The 13,351-nt window shown below is 36.4% G+C and overlaps 1 protein-coding gene across 6 annotated transcripts in view; it reads left to right on the top strand.

Annotated features, from left to right (window-relative positions):
- Positions 1-13,351, top strand: part of COL24A1 (collagen type XXIV alpha 1 chain) — a 294,562-nt gene that overhangs the window by 278,200 nt on the left and 3,011 nt on the right. For 5 of the 6 annotated variants that reach the window (XM_055140321.1, XM_055140322.1, XM_055140324.1 and 2 more), the window contains 4 exons: positions 2,689-2,754; positions 4,472-4,640; positions 6,187-6,296; positions 9,618-9,833. In XM_055140321.1, the coding sequence (XP_054996296.1) occupies positions 2,689-2,754; positions 4,472-4,640; positions 6,187-6,296; positions 9,618-9,833 (561 nt within the window). Of the gene's footprint in view, positions 1-2,688; positions 2,755-4,471; positions 4,641-6,186; positions 6,297-9,617; positions 9,834-13,351 lie in introns of those variants that run through there. The other variant, XR_008630306.1, reaches the window with a different exon arrangement.

The following is a 13,351-nucleotide window of genomic DNA, read 5'->3' as shown; positions in this document are numbered from 1 at the left end:
AACACTTGAGCACTCGTAGGTATGACCCAAAAACACAACAAACCAGAAAAAATACTCTACCACATGTTAAGTTTTGGTATAGAATCAAAGAAAATTATTTACAGTTACCTGACAGAAATACTAAAATAATCTTATTTTTTTAACTGCCTATCTTCATTTGGCCAGATTTTCTTCAAATATAGTAGATAAAACAATATGCATGACAACATAGAGGATAAGATCAAAATCTAGCTATCTTGTTGATCCAGACATTAAATTCATTTATTGTGAGAAAATTTGATTAACTGTGAGATAATACTGCTGCTTTCCCCACTACCTTATGAATATAATAAAAATAAATATATTTTTCTCCTTAAAATGATTTGTTTATACTTTAAAATAATGAATTTATTTTTATTTTTAAGCAAATAACACCAGTAGTTTTAGATTTATATTCAATGGCAGACACCAACAATTATAACTCACATAATGAATATTCTCGAAGGTTTTTGATGATATTTAAAATTACAAAAAGATCTTGAGTCTGTAAGCTTTGTGAACTGCTATCCTAGGTTTTCTGAGGTTAAAGTGATACTCATAAACCAATTGGAAAATATAATGGTGGCTGTTATTTAATAGAATTTAATTCAGTCATGCATATTTTTGTGGAAATATTTTTCTGTGACCCAAGTTCAAAATTTGACTGTTTACTCATATATAATGGTTGGAACTATTCAATCTGCACAGAACTTTTCCCCCTCAATTTGTATTTGGGCACCATAATTTACAATACTTTCAATCATGGAGTTTCGAGCATAGTGTTCCAAACCCACGTCCACCACTGCAGTGTCAGCATCCCTCAACCAATGTCTAAAGTTCCTTAGCCACCTTGCCCCACCCAACCCGCTTGGCAAACTAATTTTTTGAATTTAATTGTTATAATTTATGTCGTCAGTTTTCAATAGTATTGATGTCTGTGATTTTGTTGTATAGAGTTGTCTCATTTCGACACTACCAAAGTGCCCAAGACCCTCCATCATTGTCCTTATGTTATATCCAGGCCACCTCATCCTTCCACTCCCCGTCTTACATGGTATTCTCAGGCAATCTAGAATCAATGTTTTCCTTAATTTGGTACCTTCCGTTCCCTTGTCTTATTTTCTCTGTATCCCACAGTTGAGTAAGATCAGCCAGCATTAGATCATTCCTCTGATTTATTTCCCTTCACAAAATACTATCCAGTCCTGTCCGTGTTCCAACAAACTGCATGAGTCCATCTTTCCTTATAGAAGCATCGTATTCCATATGTGTGTATATACTACAGCTTCTTCATTCATTCATCTGTCAATGGACATTTGGATTGTTTCCATATCCTATCATACAAGGCTATGCAGTGAGCAGAGACATGCGTACATCTTTTTGAATTAATGTTTTTGTGTTTGGTAGGTGCACAGGACTTTTTAGTTTAACCTTTGTGACTTAATGCGAATGTCATGCTTCTCTGTCTCTTGCAGTATTGTTATTCTCCCTGGGATGGTCTCTCCCACCACTTCTCCTTACAATTCTTCGTTATCCAGATTTCAGTTCACAAGTCACAGCCTCAGAGAAGCCTTCCCTATCTCTTTAAAACTGCTTTAATCCTCTGGATTGCAAACTTACTGATTTGTAACATGGGCCAGAACACTTTTATTTAATAAAAGATGTCAAAGTTTGTAACATTATATTTTGAAATAATTTCTGTATTCCCTTTCTTCCCCCATGAAGTTTTTTACTTTATACATATATCAGTGTCTGGCAATACATGTATATATATATATATATATATATATATATATATATATATATGCAGAAGGGATTCATTGTTTTCTTTATTTCCAACCTGATTTGCTGCAAGGAAGAGTGCATTTTACTGTCCCGTCATTCTAGATAGTTATTCATGTTACCAAGCTCGAGTTAGATGAGATCTGTTGAAAACAGTTTCTACAGTTTCTGTCATTTGAGTCTCCAAATTGAAAGGTATCTTGTACACTCATTCTGAAGGAAATTAGAATACTTCATTTGCTTACACAAATGCCTTCTCCCAACTCATGCTTCTTAGTTTCCAGCTTTAAAAATATTCAAAAATATACTTTTACTAAAGATTTTATGAAGTCTTTCTCTAAAAATATTTTTTATTAAATGCAGAAGGAGATTGGACTGATTCTGTATTCTTTCTCTTGGGACTAATGGTACATTTTCCAACTTTAGAAATTGTTTTTAAGACCACAGAAGTATCAGATTAAACTAATGTGGTGACTACCTCAGGACAGTAGTATTTTATTCTATTTTTCTTCCAAGAGAATGTAACTATTAAAAATGACTATAGTTATTTATTCTTTGCTTTGCAATTTATTAGCTCAGGAGGGTCATATTTCATTCTTCTTCCATTTGAGTATTTGTTTTGTGTTTTCATGCAGCAAAGACAAATAGTTTTTCTTTCTCCTGATTTAATTAAGGAGACTTTTGAGATTTGGGTGAGGCAGCATATTGTCCTTTCAGATAGTCGGGCAATATTTGCTTGCAAGGTCTTTCTAACCGTAAGAGTTACAAATCCCTTGAAGATGATAAGTCTAGTTCTCTTTAAAAGCAATGTTTTCAGCCTTTACAGCTTGCTTTAGAGTACTCACAGTTGATCTTATTGCTTATCCCAAATGGTTTTGTTTTACACAGAAACAAATGGATATAAATGCTGCTATTCAGGACTTGATTGAATCACACACTGCCCTACAGATGGAGGTAATATAGCTGTTTTTACATTGGCATTCCAAATATACAAATTAAACAAAAAAAATATAAGCTAAAATGTCGTTTTATCTCAAAGATTGTATTTGAAACAGATTTAAAATAATGAAATAATTCTTAGTTACAAAGAAAGCCATTTAAATAAGTAAAAATGTATGGGTAGGATGATTCAGGTAAAGCAAAAATTTCTTATGGCTAAAGAATGTTTTTAAATAAGAAATTTGTACTGTAGAACAAAATAGTTAAAATTAGCTGTTTTGCTGTAGTTAGGAACTTTCTTAATATGATATCTATCATCACTATTATTTTGTAGAGTCTAATTCTTAAAACTCCAATTATTAAATCTGTAATTTTCAAGCATTCTATACTAAACATATTGTGGATTTTTACTCCAGTCTGAAAACCTAATTTTTTTTAATGCTTTTTAATTGAGACACCGTGAGAACAGTTACAGGGCTTTCAGGATCAAGTCTCAGTCATATAATGATCAAACACCCATCCCTTCACCAGTGTACATGTTCCACCACCAAGAACCCCAGAGACTCCCCTTCCCCTCTGCCTGTGTGGCAGATGATTTTCACTTAACTCTCTCATTGCTTTGATAATATTCAATTTTTGACAGAAAACCACCACCAAGAACCCCAGAGACTCCCCTCCCCCTCTGCCTGTGTGGCAGATGATTTCACTTAACTCTCTCATTGCTTTGATAACATTCAATTTTTGACAGAAAACTCACTATCGTTATTTGGAGTTTTCCCCCCAATAGTCAGACCTGTTGGAATGGCATCATTAGATTGTTGATAACAAAGAGCATATGATGTTGCATGGTCATAAAAGTGGCCGCCCAGTTTTGGGATTCTGGTATTAAGTCCAGAGGTATTTCTGTCAGCAGCCGCTACATTCTGAGATTGGTTTGTGTGCCTCTGGGATCATGGCTGTTCAGGAGTGGGGGAGCTGTTTGTGGGAGGCCGCTTGGGGGTCTCATTTGGGCAGGAAGCAGGACCGGTTCTGCCCCTCCCCCCCATCGCGAGATTCCCCATGTATCCCATCATTGCAAGCTCCTACCCTTCTGTTCAATTGGCACTAAATGGTGGCGGTTGCCATGCTGCCGAGAGGGGAAAAGGACGAGGACAAAAACACTTTCCCTCCCAGGACTGCATGGGACCGTAGTTTAGTTCAAAGTCCACAAGTATAGCTGCCAGCAGCCTCTGGGCTTCTGTGCCTCTGGTATAATGGCCACTCAGGGGTGGCGGAGGAGCTGTTCCTGAGCGTTTTCTTTGGATATCAGAAAAAGTTGTGTGGCCGCATAAGTGGCCACGCAGTTTGGAGAAATATCCCAGTCCCACATACTGGAGCCATGTTAGTAGAAGCTCAATGTTGCCAGGACTCCATCTGGAGAAGGCGGGGACTCTGCACCTTCTCTGTCTGGCACCCTGGTGTTGTTGGCCCAGTCTGGGGTCTGGAGCATTCTCCAGCTTTCGGTGCTGCTGGCCCGGATTCTAACTGCTGGCTGAGAAAACCTAATTTTTTAGTGTAATTTTAATCTCTTATTTAGGAACAAACCACTCTTTACATGCTACTCCCCAATCACTGCACACAACAAAAATCATTTTTCTACATTTATCCTCATTAATCATTAGAATTACATACTAATAATGCTACTCAATGCTTTGTTGTTGCCGTTAATATGACTCTTATGATGACTTGACAGAGCTACCAGAATACTGAAGTAACTTTAATTGACCACAATGCAGAGATATTCAAAACCCTGCACTACCTTAGCAATTTATTGCACAGCATCAAGAATCCTCTTGGCACACGAGATAACCCAGCACGAATCTGCAAAGATTTGCTTAACTGTGAACGCAAAGTATCAGATGGTAAGTTTTTTGCTTTCTCAAACTCTGATATCTGGTTTCAGTTTATCATTTCAGTGTGCTTTTGAGATTCACTATTTACACATTCTAAATCTAATGATTTTTATAAAACCCTGGCTGAAGGCATTTTAATATCATCAAGAACCAAATGCCCCGTGGGGCCGGAGTGATAGTACAGCAGGTTGGGAATTTGAAAAAAATAAGAAGAAATGCAGATTCCCAGTCCTGCCGCAGAGTTTAATCAGCAACTTGGGTTGGGGCTTACCTGTCTTTTTAACAGATGGTTCTGATGCCAAAACAGATTTTTTAAAACACTACAATAAGTCCCCTTTTTTTGGAGCTGCCAATTTGTCAATTATTTGTTTTGAAGCATTAGTAAAATAATAAAGGTAAAACTAACCGAGGATGTTTTTAAAAAGTCCAAAAATTTCTCTAAGAGAAATCTTAGAGAAATCTTTGCTATGAAATGGAATACTAAACAGCTGTCAGGAAAAATGAAATTATAAAATTCACTTATAAATGAATGGACATGGAGAATATCATGCTGAGTGAAATGAATCAGAAGGAGAAGGGTAGCAGTAGAATTATTGAACTCTTTTGTGGGATATTAAAAAAAAACTTAATATGAGACTGATAGAGATAATAGTAACAAGGGCCAGGAGGATTTGTCCACAGTTGGAAGCCTGCCTCAAATGCTGGGGAAGAAAGCAGTTGGGATAGAGAGGGGACCACTATGACAAAAATAGCTGGAAATGATCACTCTGGATAAAAACTGTGTGCTGAAAGTAGATAAAGAACCAAACAAGATAACTCTAAGTATCTGTATTGCAAGCTATAATGCCCAATAGGGGGTGGGGGTGAGAGACAGACAGACAGACAGACAGACGGGGAGAGAGAGGAAGAGAGGTGCCTGCTATAGAGAAAGACCTGGGGGAGAGTAGCGGGAGGGGAACTAGGGACATTGGTGGTGGGAAATGTACACTGGTGGAGGGATGGGTGTGTTGGAACACTGTATGACTGAATGACTGAAACCCAGCCATGAACAGATTCATAAAACTATCTCATAGTGATTCAATTTCTTTTTAAAAAAGGTATGGTTCTGATGCCAAAAAGGGACAGGGATTTATACTTATTGAGAAAATTACATTTGACAACTATTTGATTGTCTTACCCCTTAAATGCAAGAAAACAGAGCAACCTCCTTCAAAAAGTCCTGTATTTTTTAATTGGAATAAGTACTATTTCAATATTTGAGTTTAATATTTTAAAATTAAGATGTTCCCTAAATACTTCTCAGTCCAAATATTTCCTGAAATGCAGCTTTGGTCCCTATTTTGATTCTTCTGAACACTCAAAAGAGACAAAACTTGGCAGATTTACACTGGTTGTAGAAATTTTAGATTTTCCCACTGAGAAATATAAAATATAAAGGAAAAAAGTGATCATTATACCTTTATTATGATTTAATAACTGTAAATATCTTTATATTATGACTGAAATATATTTGTCATGACATTTAAATATCTTATATTTTCTAATAAATTTGTAGGAAAATACTGGATTGATCCAAATCTTGGCTGCCCCTCAGATGCCATTGAGGTTTTTTGCAATTTTAGTGCTGGTGGTCAGACATGTTTATCTCCTGTTTCTGTGACAAAGGTATGTCTTGAATTTTAGAATATATACCATCAGTTATTATCCAGGGTCAGCGAATGACAGTTTTAAAAATTCTATTGCTTCAAACATACTTTATTAATAAAAGCAAAGTATCATCCTCTGCCATATAACAAAGGGGGGATTGTTTACTTTTTAAAAATAATCCTAGTAAATACTGAAATATTTTTGTCCATATTTTCTTGTATGTGTGTGTGTCCCTAGTTGTGTGTGTGTGTGTGTGTGTGTGTGCGTGTGTGTATGTGTGGTCCTAAGGATTGAGCCCAGGACCTCATCCAAGTTATGCACTTTTCCGCTCAGCTACATCCTTGACCATTGTGTATTTTTATGGTTCACTTACTTTCACATTACTTTATGTAATGATTATGCTTTTTAAATTTCTTTTAAAATGTGGAACATATGTTTTTAGCATGGATTTATGTCAGAAAAACCCCAAGAAGCTTCAGTGTTTTCATCAGTAATGTTAGCTACTGAAAATGATATCATCAACACTAAGAAAATTCTTTCAGGCAGCTTGCTATTTTTGATGATTTGGCATAACATAAACCTACTGACTATTAATTAAAATGTATCTATTTTAATACTATGAACTATGTGTTTAGAATGAATGAAAGTTAGGACCCTAAGATACAGTACCAGTGGTCAGGTGCTTTCTTCCCACCCAGGTGAGCTAGGTTTGATCCCTGGCACCCCATACAGTTTCTCAAACCTGCCAGGAGTGATCCCTGAGCACAGAGCCCAGAGTACACCTTGAGCACCAGCAGGTGTGTCCCACCCAAGAAAAAGAATGAGTGAAAGTTTAATGCTGATGCTATCACCAATATTTATAAAATCTGAAGCTTATTTTGACTTTAATATGTACTTAAGGAACGGCTTCTCCCCCCAGCCCCTGCCACACACACACACACACACACACACACACACACACACACACACACACCAGCCTACTCTTAGCAAGAATTTTTTGTGTAATTTAACAAAGGACCTATTTGGATGTCAGTTGTGTGTTCAAACATCATTAAAAGGCAGCAGCTGAAAGTTTCAGTCTTGGTCTCTTTAAATGCTCAATGTTACATTTCCCTCTTGATCTAAAACACACCTCTACTTATTAATCAAGGTGTTTCATAGCTCAGTAGGCATTCACCTTTATTACTCATAAGGCAAAAGAGGGAAGGATTCTCCCATTCCTATGAAATATATCATGCTAACATAGAGCAGAAGGATTGTTTAATTATTTGAAATGATAGTATTTCAAAATGGCCACATTCCCCTGGATTTTTACCCTTTTCATTTTTTAAGTTATCTTGAAAAGGCTGTAAATTAGGAAGATTTGCAAAGAAACAGAAGCATGCATGGAACAGCACTCTCATTCTTCTTAACTAACTCAATTCTCCCCTCTCTCTTATCCATAAATTCAACCTTAAGAAGTCTGGGCAGATTAGGGAGAGAACAGTAGACTTGAAATACCTCAATTCTAATCTCTATTCCTTTCCTAACTTGAGGGCTAATACTGAGAGCCATTGAGGTATATAATAGTTGGCATTTCAAATTCTCATGACAACAGTTTTATACCCCCACTTAATGAATACAAATACTGTATCACTGTATCACTGTCATCCCGTTGATCCTCAATTTGCTCGAGTGGGGACCAGTAATGTCTCCATTCATCCTGGCCCTGAGATTTTAGCAGCCTCTCTTTACTTGTTCTTCCCAGCAGTGTGGCATTGGAGGCTCTTTCAGGGTAAGGGGAAATACGAATACTAAGGTTCAGAAAACAGAAATACTTTGTTGTGACCAAACAGCTAATACAGGAATTATTGCCTTATATTCAGCCAGCTGTGATTCGATTATTGGCACTGCATAAGGTTACCTGAGCACCTCTAGGAATAATCCGTGTGCACAAAGCCAGAAGTATGCCCTAGCACTGCTGGTGTGACCCAAACCTCCTCTGCTCTTGCAAAAAAAAAATGTAGAAGAAAAAAAAATATATATATATATATTTGGAAAGTTTATAATTTTTATCTGTAAACTGATAGAATTTGAGCTATTTAAGTGCCTGTGTTTCTTATAATGCTTGTGCTTTTATTCTTAAGCCTTTCTTTTGCCTTTCTCTCTGTTCCTGTGGCTTTGTATTTTGTTGATGTTGTCATTTTGATTTTCTTCTCTGTTACCTCATAATTAATTGTTATTTTCCAAATTTTATGTTTATAGATTAGAATAAATTCTCACTATGTACCATTTCTGTTCGCTTGTATCACGATCATACTCCTGTTTAAATATTGCTAAACTTTAGTAAGAAGAAAAAGTAGAAAGATGGATAAGGGAAGAGGGAAAAACAAGAATAAAGAATAAAAAGAAAGTCTTAAAACTATAGAAATTCTACTTCATTCTTATTTTTCCCTTATTATTCACTTTTTTTTACTCAGTATGTGTTCATTTACTCAACAGATATTTATTGATAACTTGCTAGATGATTAGAACAATATTAAAGATGATGCAGAAAGCATAGTACTCTTCCGTTCTTAAAGTTTCTGTATTTTTAAGTGCCTCCAACTTATTATAACGTGTAGCTTATATTTAGAAAGTAAAACTCTTCAAATAAAAGCTCATTGATTTGTTCGAGCGGGCACCAGTAACGTCTCTCATTGAGAGACTTATTGTTACTGTTTTTGGCACATCCAATACGCACGGGTAGCTTGCCAGGCTCTGCCGAGCAGGCTCAATACTCTCCGTATCTTGCTGGGCTCTCTGAGAGGGGCAGAGGAATCGAACTTGGGTCGGCCGCGTGAAAGGCGAATGCCCAACCGCTTTGCTATCGCTCCAAATAAAAGCATAGCTGAAAATATGGAATTTTATATTTTCATATTTCAGATGTATAATTAGCCAAGGATTACTTATTATAAGTAATTATTTAGATAATTCTATGAAAATTATATTGCTTTTTTCTTGCTGCATGTACTAAGTAGCCCCACAGTGTGCTAAATTCATTTTATGCTATCTGAGGAAAGCCTACTGTTTACAACTTTTCCCAAGATGCTAATTGATACCAACTTGATAGCCTGAACTCAACTATAATGAGAGTATTTACACCAACAGATTAGAAAATGTAATAAACTAATTATTTCCTTCCTTCCCCTGCCTTCCTGGAACTTATCTAAGCATTTACCATTACAACACTGTTACTTAAATGCCAAGGAAAGTAGTTTTATCAAGGCTCCCTTTTAAGAACTTAACTCAAATTTCCCCAAACTGTGAATTCGTTAGTTTCCACCTCTTAAAATCTGCATGTTGTTTCTGTAACTTTAGTTGGAATTTGGCATTGGGAAAGTCCAGATGAACTTCCTTCACTTACTCAGCTCTGAAGCCACCCATATCATCACCATTCACTGTCTGAACACTCCAGTGTGGGCAAATGCCCAGACAAGTGGTGTGGGATTGTCCGTTGGTTTCAAGGGATGGAACGGCCATGTGTTTGAAGAAAACAATCTACTTGAATTGAAAGTTCTTTCCAATGACTGCAAGGTAAGGGAATGGCACAGTAACAATTGTTCAGTATAATCAGCGGATAAAAGCTATAAAATTTAATTAGTGAGAGTAACAGTGCAATCTTTTAATAACAAATGACAGATACAGAAGGGGTTTGATGTATTTATTTGCAATAACTGCATTTTTTAGAATCAATTATTTGCTCATATCAGAAACTTACAATTCCTATTATGCTAATTCATCATCTATAGGCTTTTATATGTGAAATATATTGATATGTAAATTTAGTTTTTATTCCCCTAATTATATAACTAGATCATCTGGCTAGGGTTAAAAAATGGGTAGATAGAAAATTGGATAGACTAAACAAAGATATCTTTAATATATTTTTAATACTCTGATCATGCATTTTACTACATGGGAAATTGGTTATAGAGAAAAGTCAGTTTTACATCATCATTCTCTCAACAAAACACCAAGTATTGTTATGATAGCATTTGACTAACCCTAAAATCAACATTTGAATCATAACCCATTTTTCCTATTGAAATAATGAATAAAATGTTTGAATTCAAAGGATTTTTATTATAGAATAGGCATCAACAAGCTAGTCTACAACCCAAATTAAAACCACAGCATTTTTACAAATAATTTTTATTGGCACACAACCACACTAACTTATTTATTTATTGTCCTTAGCTGGTGTCACACTGTACTGTAAGGGTTGAGTACATTTGATGTACATTTCAAAAAAAATAGAATATTTGCTAACTAGCTCTCTAGAGAAGAGCTTGCCAGCCACTATCCTAAAGGATAGAGTTATCCATTTTATATACTTAATTATAAGTAGTTTGGTTTCTGTTCATGTATACTATGTGGCTATGCTTTAGCATCTCTTATCCATTTCCACATTTTCAAAATATCTTATTTCCAAAACGAAACTCTGCTTGGATATTTGAAAAATAGGAAGCAAACAAACAGAGTTCTATTTCTCTGTAGTCAAAGAGATCAGTCTAATCAACGAACTTATTAGATTTTTACAACTGTATCCAAAATCTTTCAATGACTCACTACTTTCACTAGAACATAGTTTACACTGTCAGCTCTTTATTCAGTGCTTAAAGCAGTCAAGCCTATTCTACCTTTCTAGTTTGGACTACCGGTGATTTTCTACCCTGACTTATAACAAAGCTGACATATTCACCACTACCACCATCAATTATCATCTTCACTGCCACAGTCCCTTCAAGTAGGTATTGAAGATTCATTATATGGCAGCCATCATGAGTTATTTATTTTATTATAAGATCTTTGTGAAGAAGTTACTATTAACTCACTGATAAGAGAGTAAGAAAGGTAAGAAAATCAGGTACAAAGAGGTTAAATAACTTGCTCAATTTACCATTTATGCAGCTAATTAGTGGAAGAAAAACGAATCAACTCCATATGTTTGCAGCTCCAAAGCCCATGTCACGGTAAACTGCTAGTGCCCTTTAGTTAAAAACTTCATGTAATCCTCCCAGTGATGTGAATTGTTCTTTACTATTACTGTCCTATTTGTGAGGAGAGTAATTTTTATCAAAATTCACTCCAAGTCAAAAACAGAGGGCATGGAACCAGAGCGATAGTACAGCAGGTAAGATGCTTGCCTTACACGCAGCCAACCTGAGTTCAATCCCCCAGCACCCTATACAATACCCCAAGCCCCACCAGGAGTGATTTCTTCTGAGCAAAGAAAAAGAAGTCAATCCTGAATACCACCAAGTGTAGCCCCGAAACCAAATACGTTTTAAAAATGGAACACTAAATCTGTAGGCATAACTCGCACAGTAGAATAATTTTCACAACACTTCTGCTTTTTCAACTGTTTATTATTATGGATTTTTTTAAACTCACATCATTCCCTTTCTCTGAAATGTCTTTCGCTACCTCTTTCATAATATGGAAATTTTAGTCAGCCTTTAAGAAACATCTTGATTTCTGATTATGAAATCACAAAATAACCCTGACTATCCCAGTTGGAAGTGAGAAATTGAGCACTTTGTCTCTATCTGTAGTTTTAAATTTTTCCAAACCTATGGTAATGTGAAAATAGAATAAATACTTAGCATATATCTAAGGTAGAAATTAAAATTTTATTCATAATAATATTTTGCAGATTCATTTTAAAATATAATATTATAAATATAAAAACCATATGGGAACTGCTATAACTTACTTGCAGACCTACAGGAAATTTCTGCAAACAGTGATCCATGACAGGTTATTAAAAGCCACTTGTCTCTACATTATATTGCACTGATCATACATGATCTTGTATTATGGCAACTTATTTTTCTCTTCTCTTTCCCCCCTAACTAGATTAATAATTAGAATCCATGGCTAATATGTTCATCTTTATATTTCTCAAACATTTAAGTAAATGAAGACTTACATCTAATTGAATTGTAGCAAGTGTGTTTGTGTTCAGTATAGTGCTTGAAAAACATGTTGGAGTGATAACACAGCAGGTAGGGCATTTGCCTTGTATGCGGCCGACCCGAGGCATTTGCCTTGTATGCGGCTCTCCAAGAGGGATGAAGATTCAACTCCTTCATCCCTCTTGGAGAGCCTGGCAAGCTACTGAGAGTCCCGCCAGTACAGCAGAGCCTGGCAAGCTACCCATGCGCAATTGGATGTGCCAAAGACAGTAACAAGAAGTCTCACAATAGAGATGTTACTGGTGTCTGCTCGAGCAAATCAATGAGCAACGGGATGACAGTGATACAGTGGTATAGTAACACACTCGGCATCTTACACAGACCTTAGTGATCTAAAACTGAACAAAATCTATAGCTTGAATCTGTAAACTTTCTTCAGATTTTAAAGATTATATCATCATAGTTCTATGGATAACAAGTAAATAAACTCCTGAATAAAAAGCTTCATTAAATTAAGCAATCATTGGGGACAGAGCAATAGTTATAGGGTGTAGGATGATTTCCTTTCATGAGGCTGACCCAGCACCACATAGGCCCCTGGCCCCCCAAACCCACCATGAGTTATCCCTGAGCTCAGTCAGGAATAAGCCCTAAGCACAGGTGAAAAAAATAATAATGATAATAATAATATGTGAGGCTGGAGAGATAGTACAGCAGGTAAGGTATCACTGTATCACTGCCATCCTGTTGCTCATCAATTTGCTCAAGCGGGCTTCAGTAATGTCTCCATTGTGAGACTTGTTACTGTTTTTGCCATATCGAATACACCACGGGTAGGTAGCTTGCCAGGCTCTGCCATGTGGGCAGGATACTCTCGGTAGCTTGCCAGGCTCTCCGAGAGGGACGGAAGAATTGAACCCGGGTCAGCCGTATGCAAGGCAAACGCCCTACCCGCTGTGCTATCGCTCCAGCCCAGCAAGTAAGGTACTTGCCTTATATGTGATCAAACCATATTTGAAAACCAGTATCCCATATGATCCCCACAGGCTTGCCAGAAATGATTCCCGAGTGCTGAGTGAGGAATAAGCCCTGAGCACTGCCAGGTGTGATGTAAAACAGAAAAAAAAATATATG

Source organism: Sorex araneus, chromosome 5 (genome assembly GCF_027595985.1).
Source record: "Sorex araneus isolate mSorAra2 chromosome 5, mSorAra2.pri, whole genome shotgun sequence".
Classification (NCBI taxonomy): domain Eukaryota; kingdom Metazoa; phylum Chordata; class Mammalia; order Eulipotyphla; family Soricidae; genus Sorex; species Sorex araneus.
This window is presented reverse-complemented; position numbering and strand designations above follow the sequence as displayed.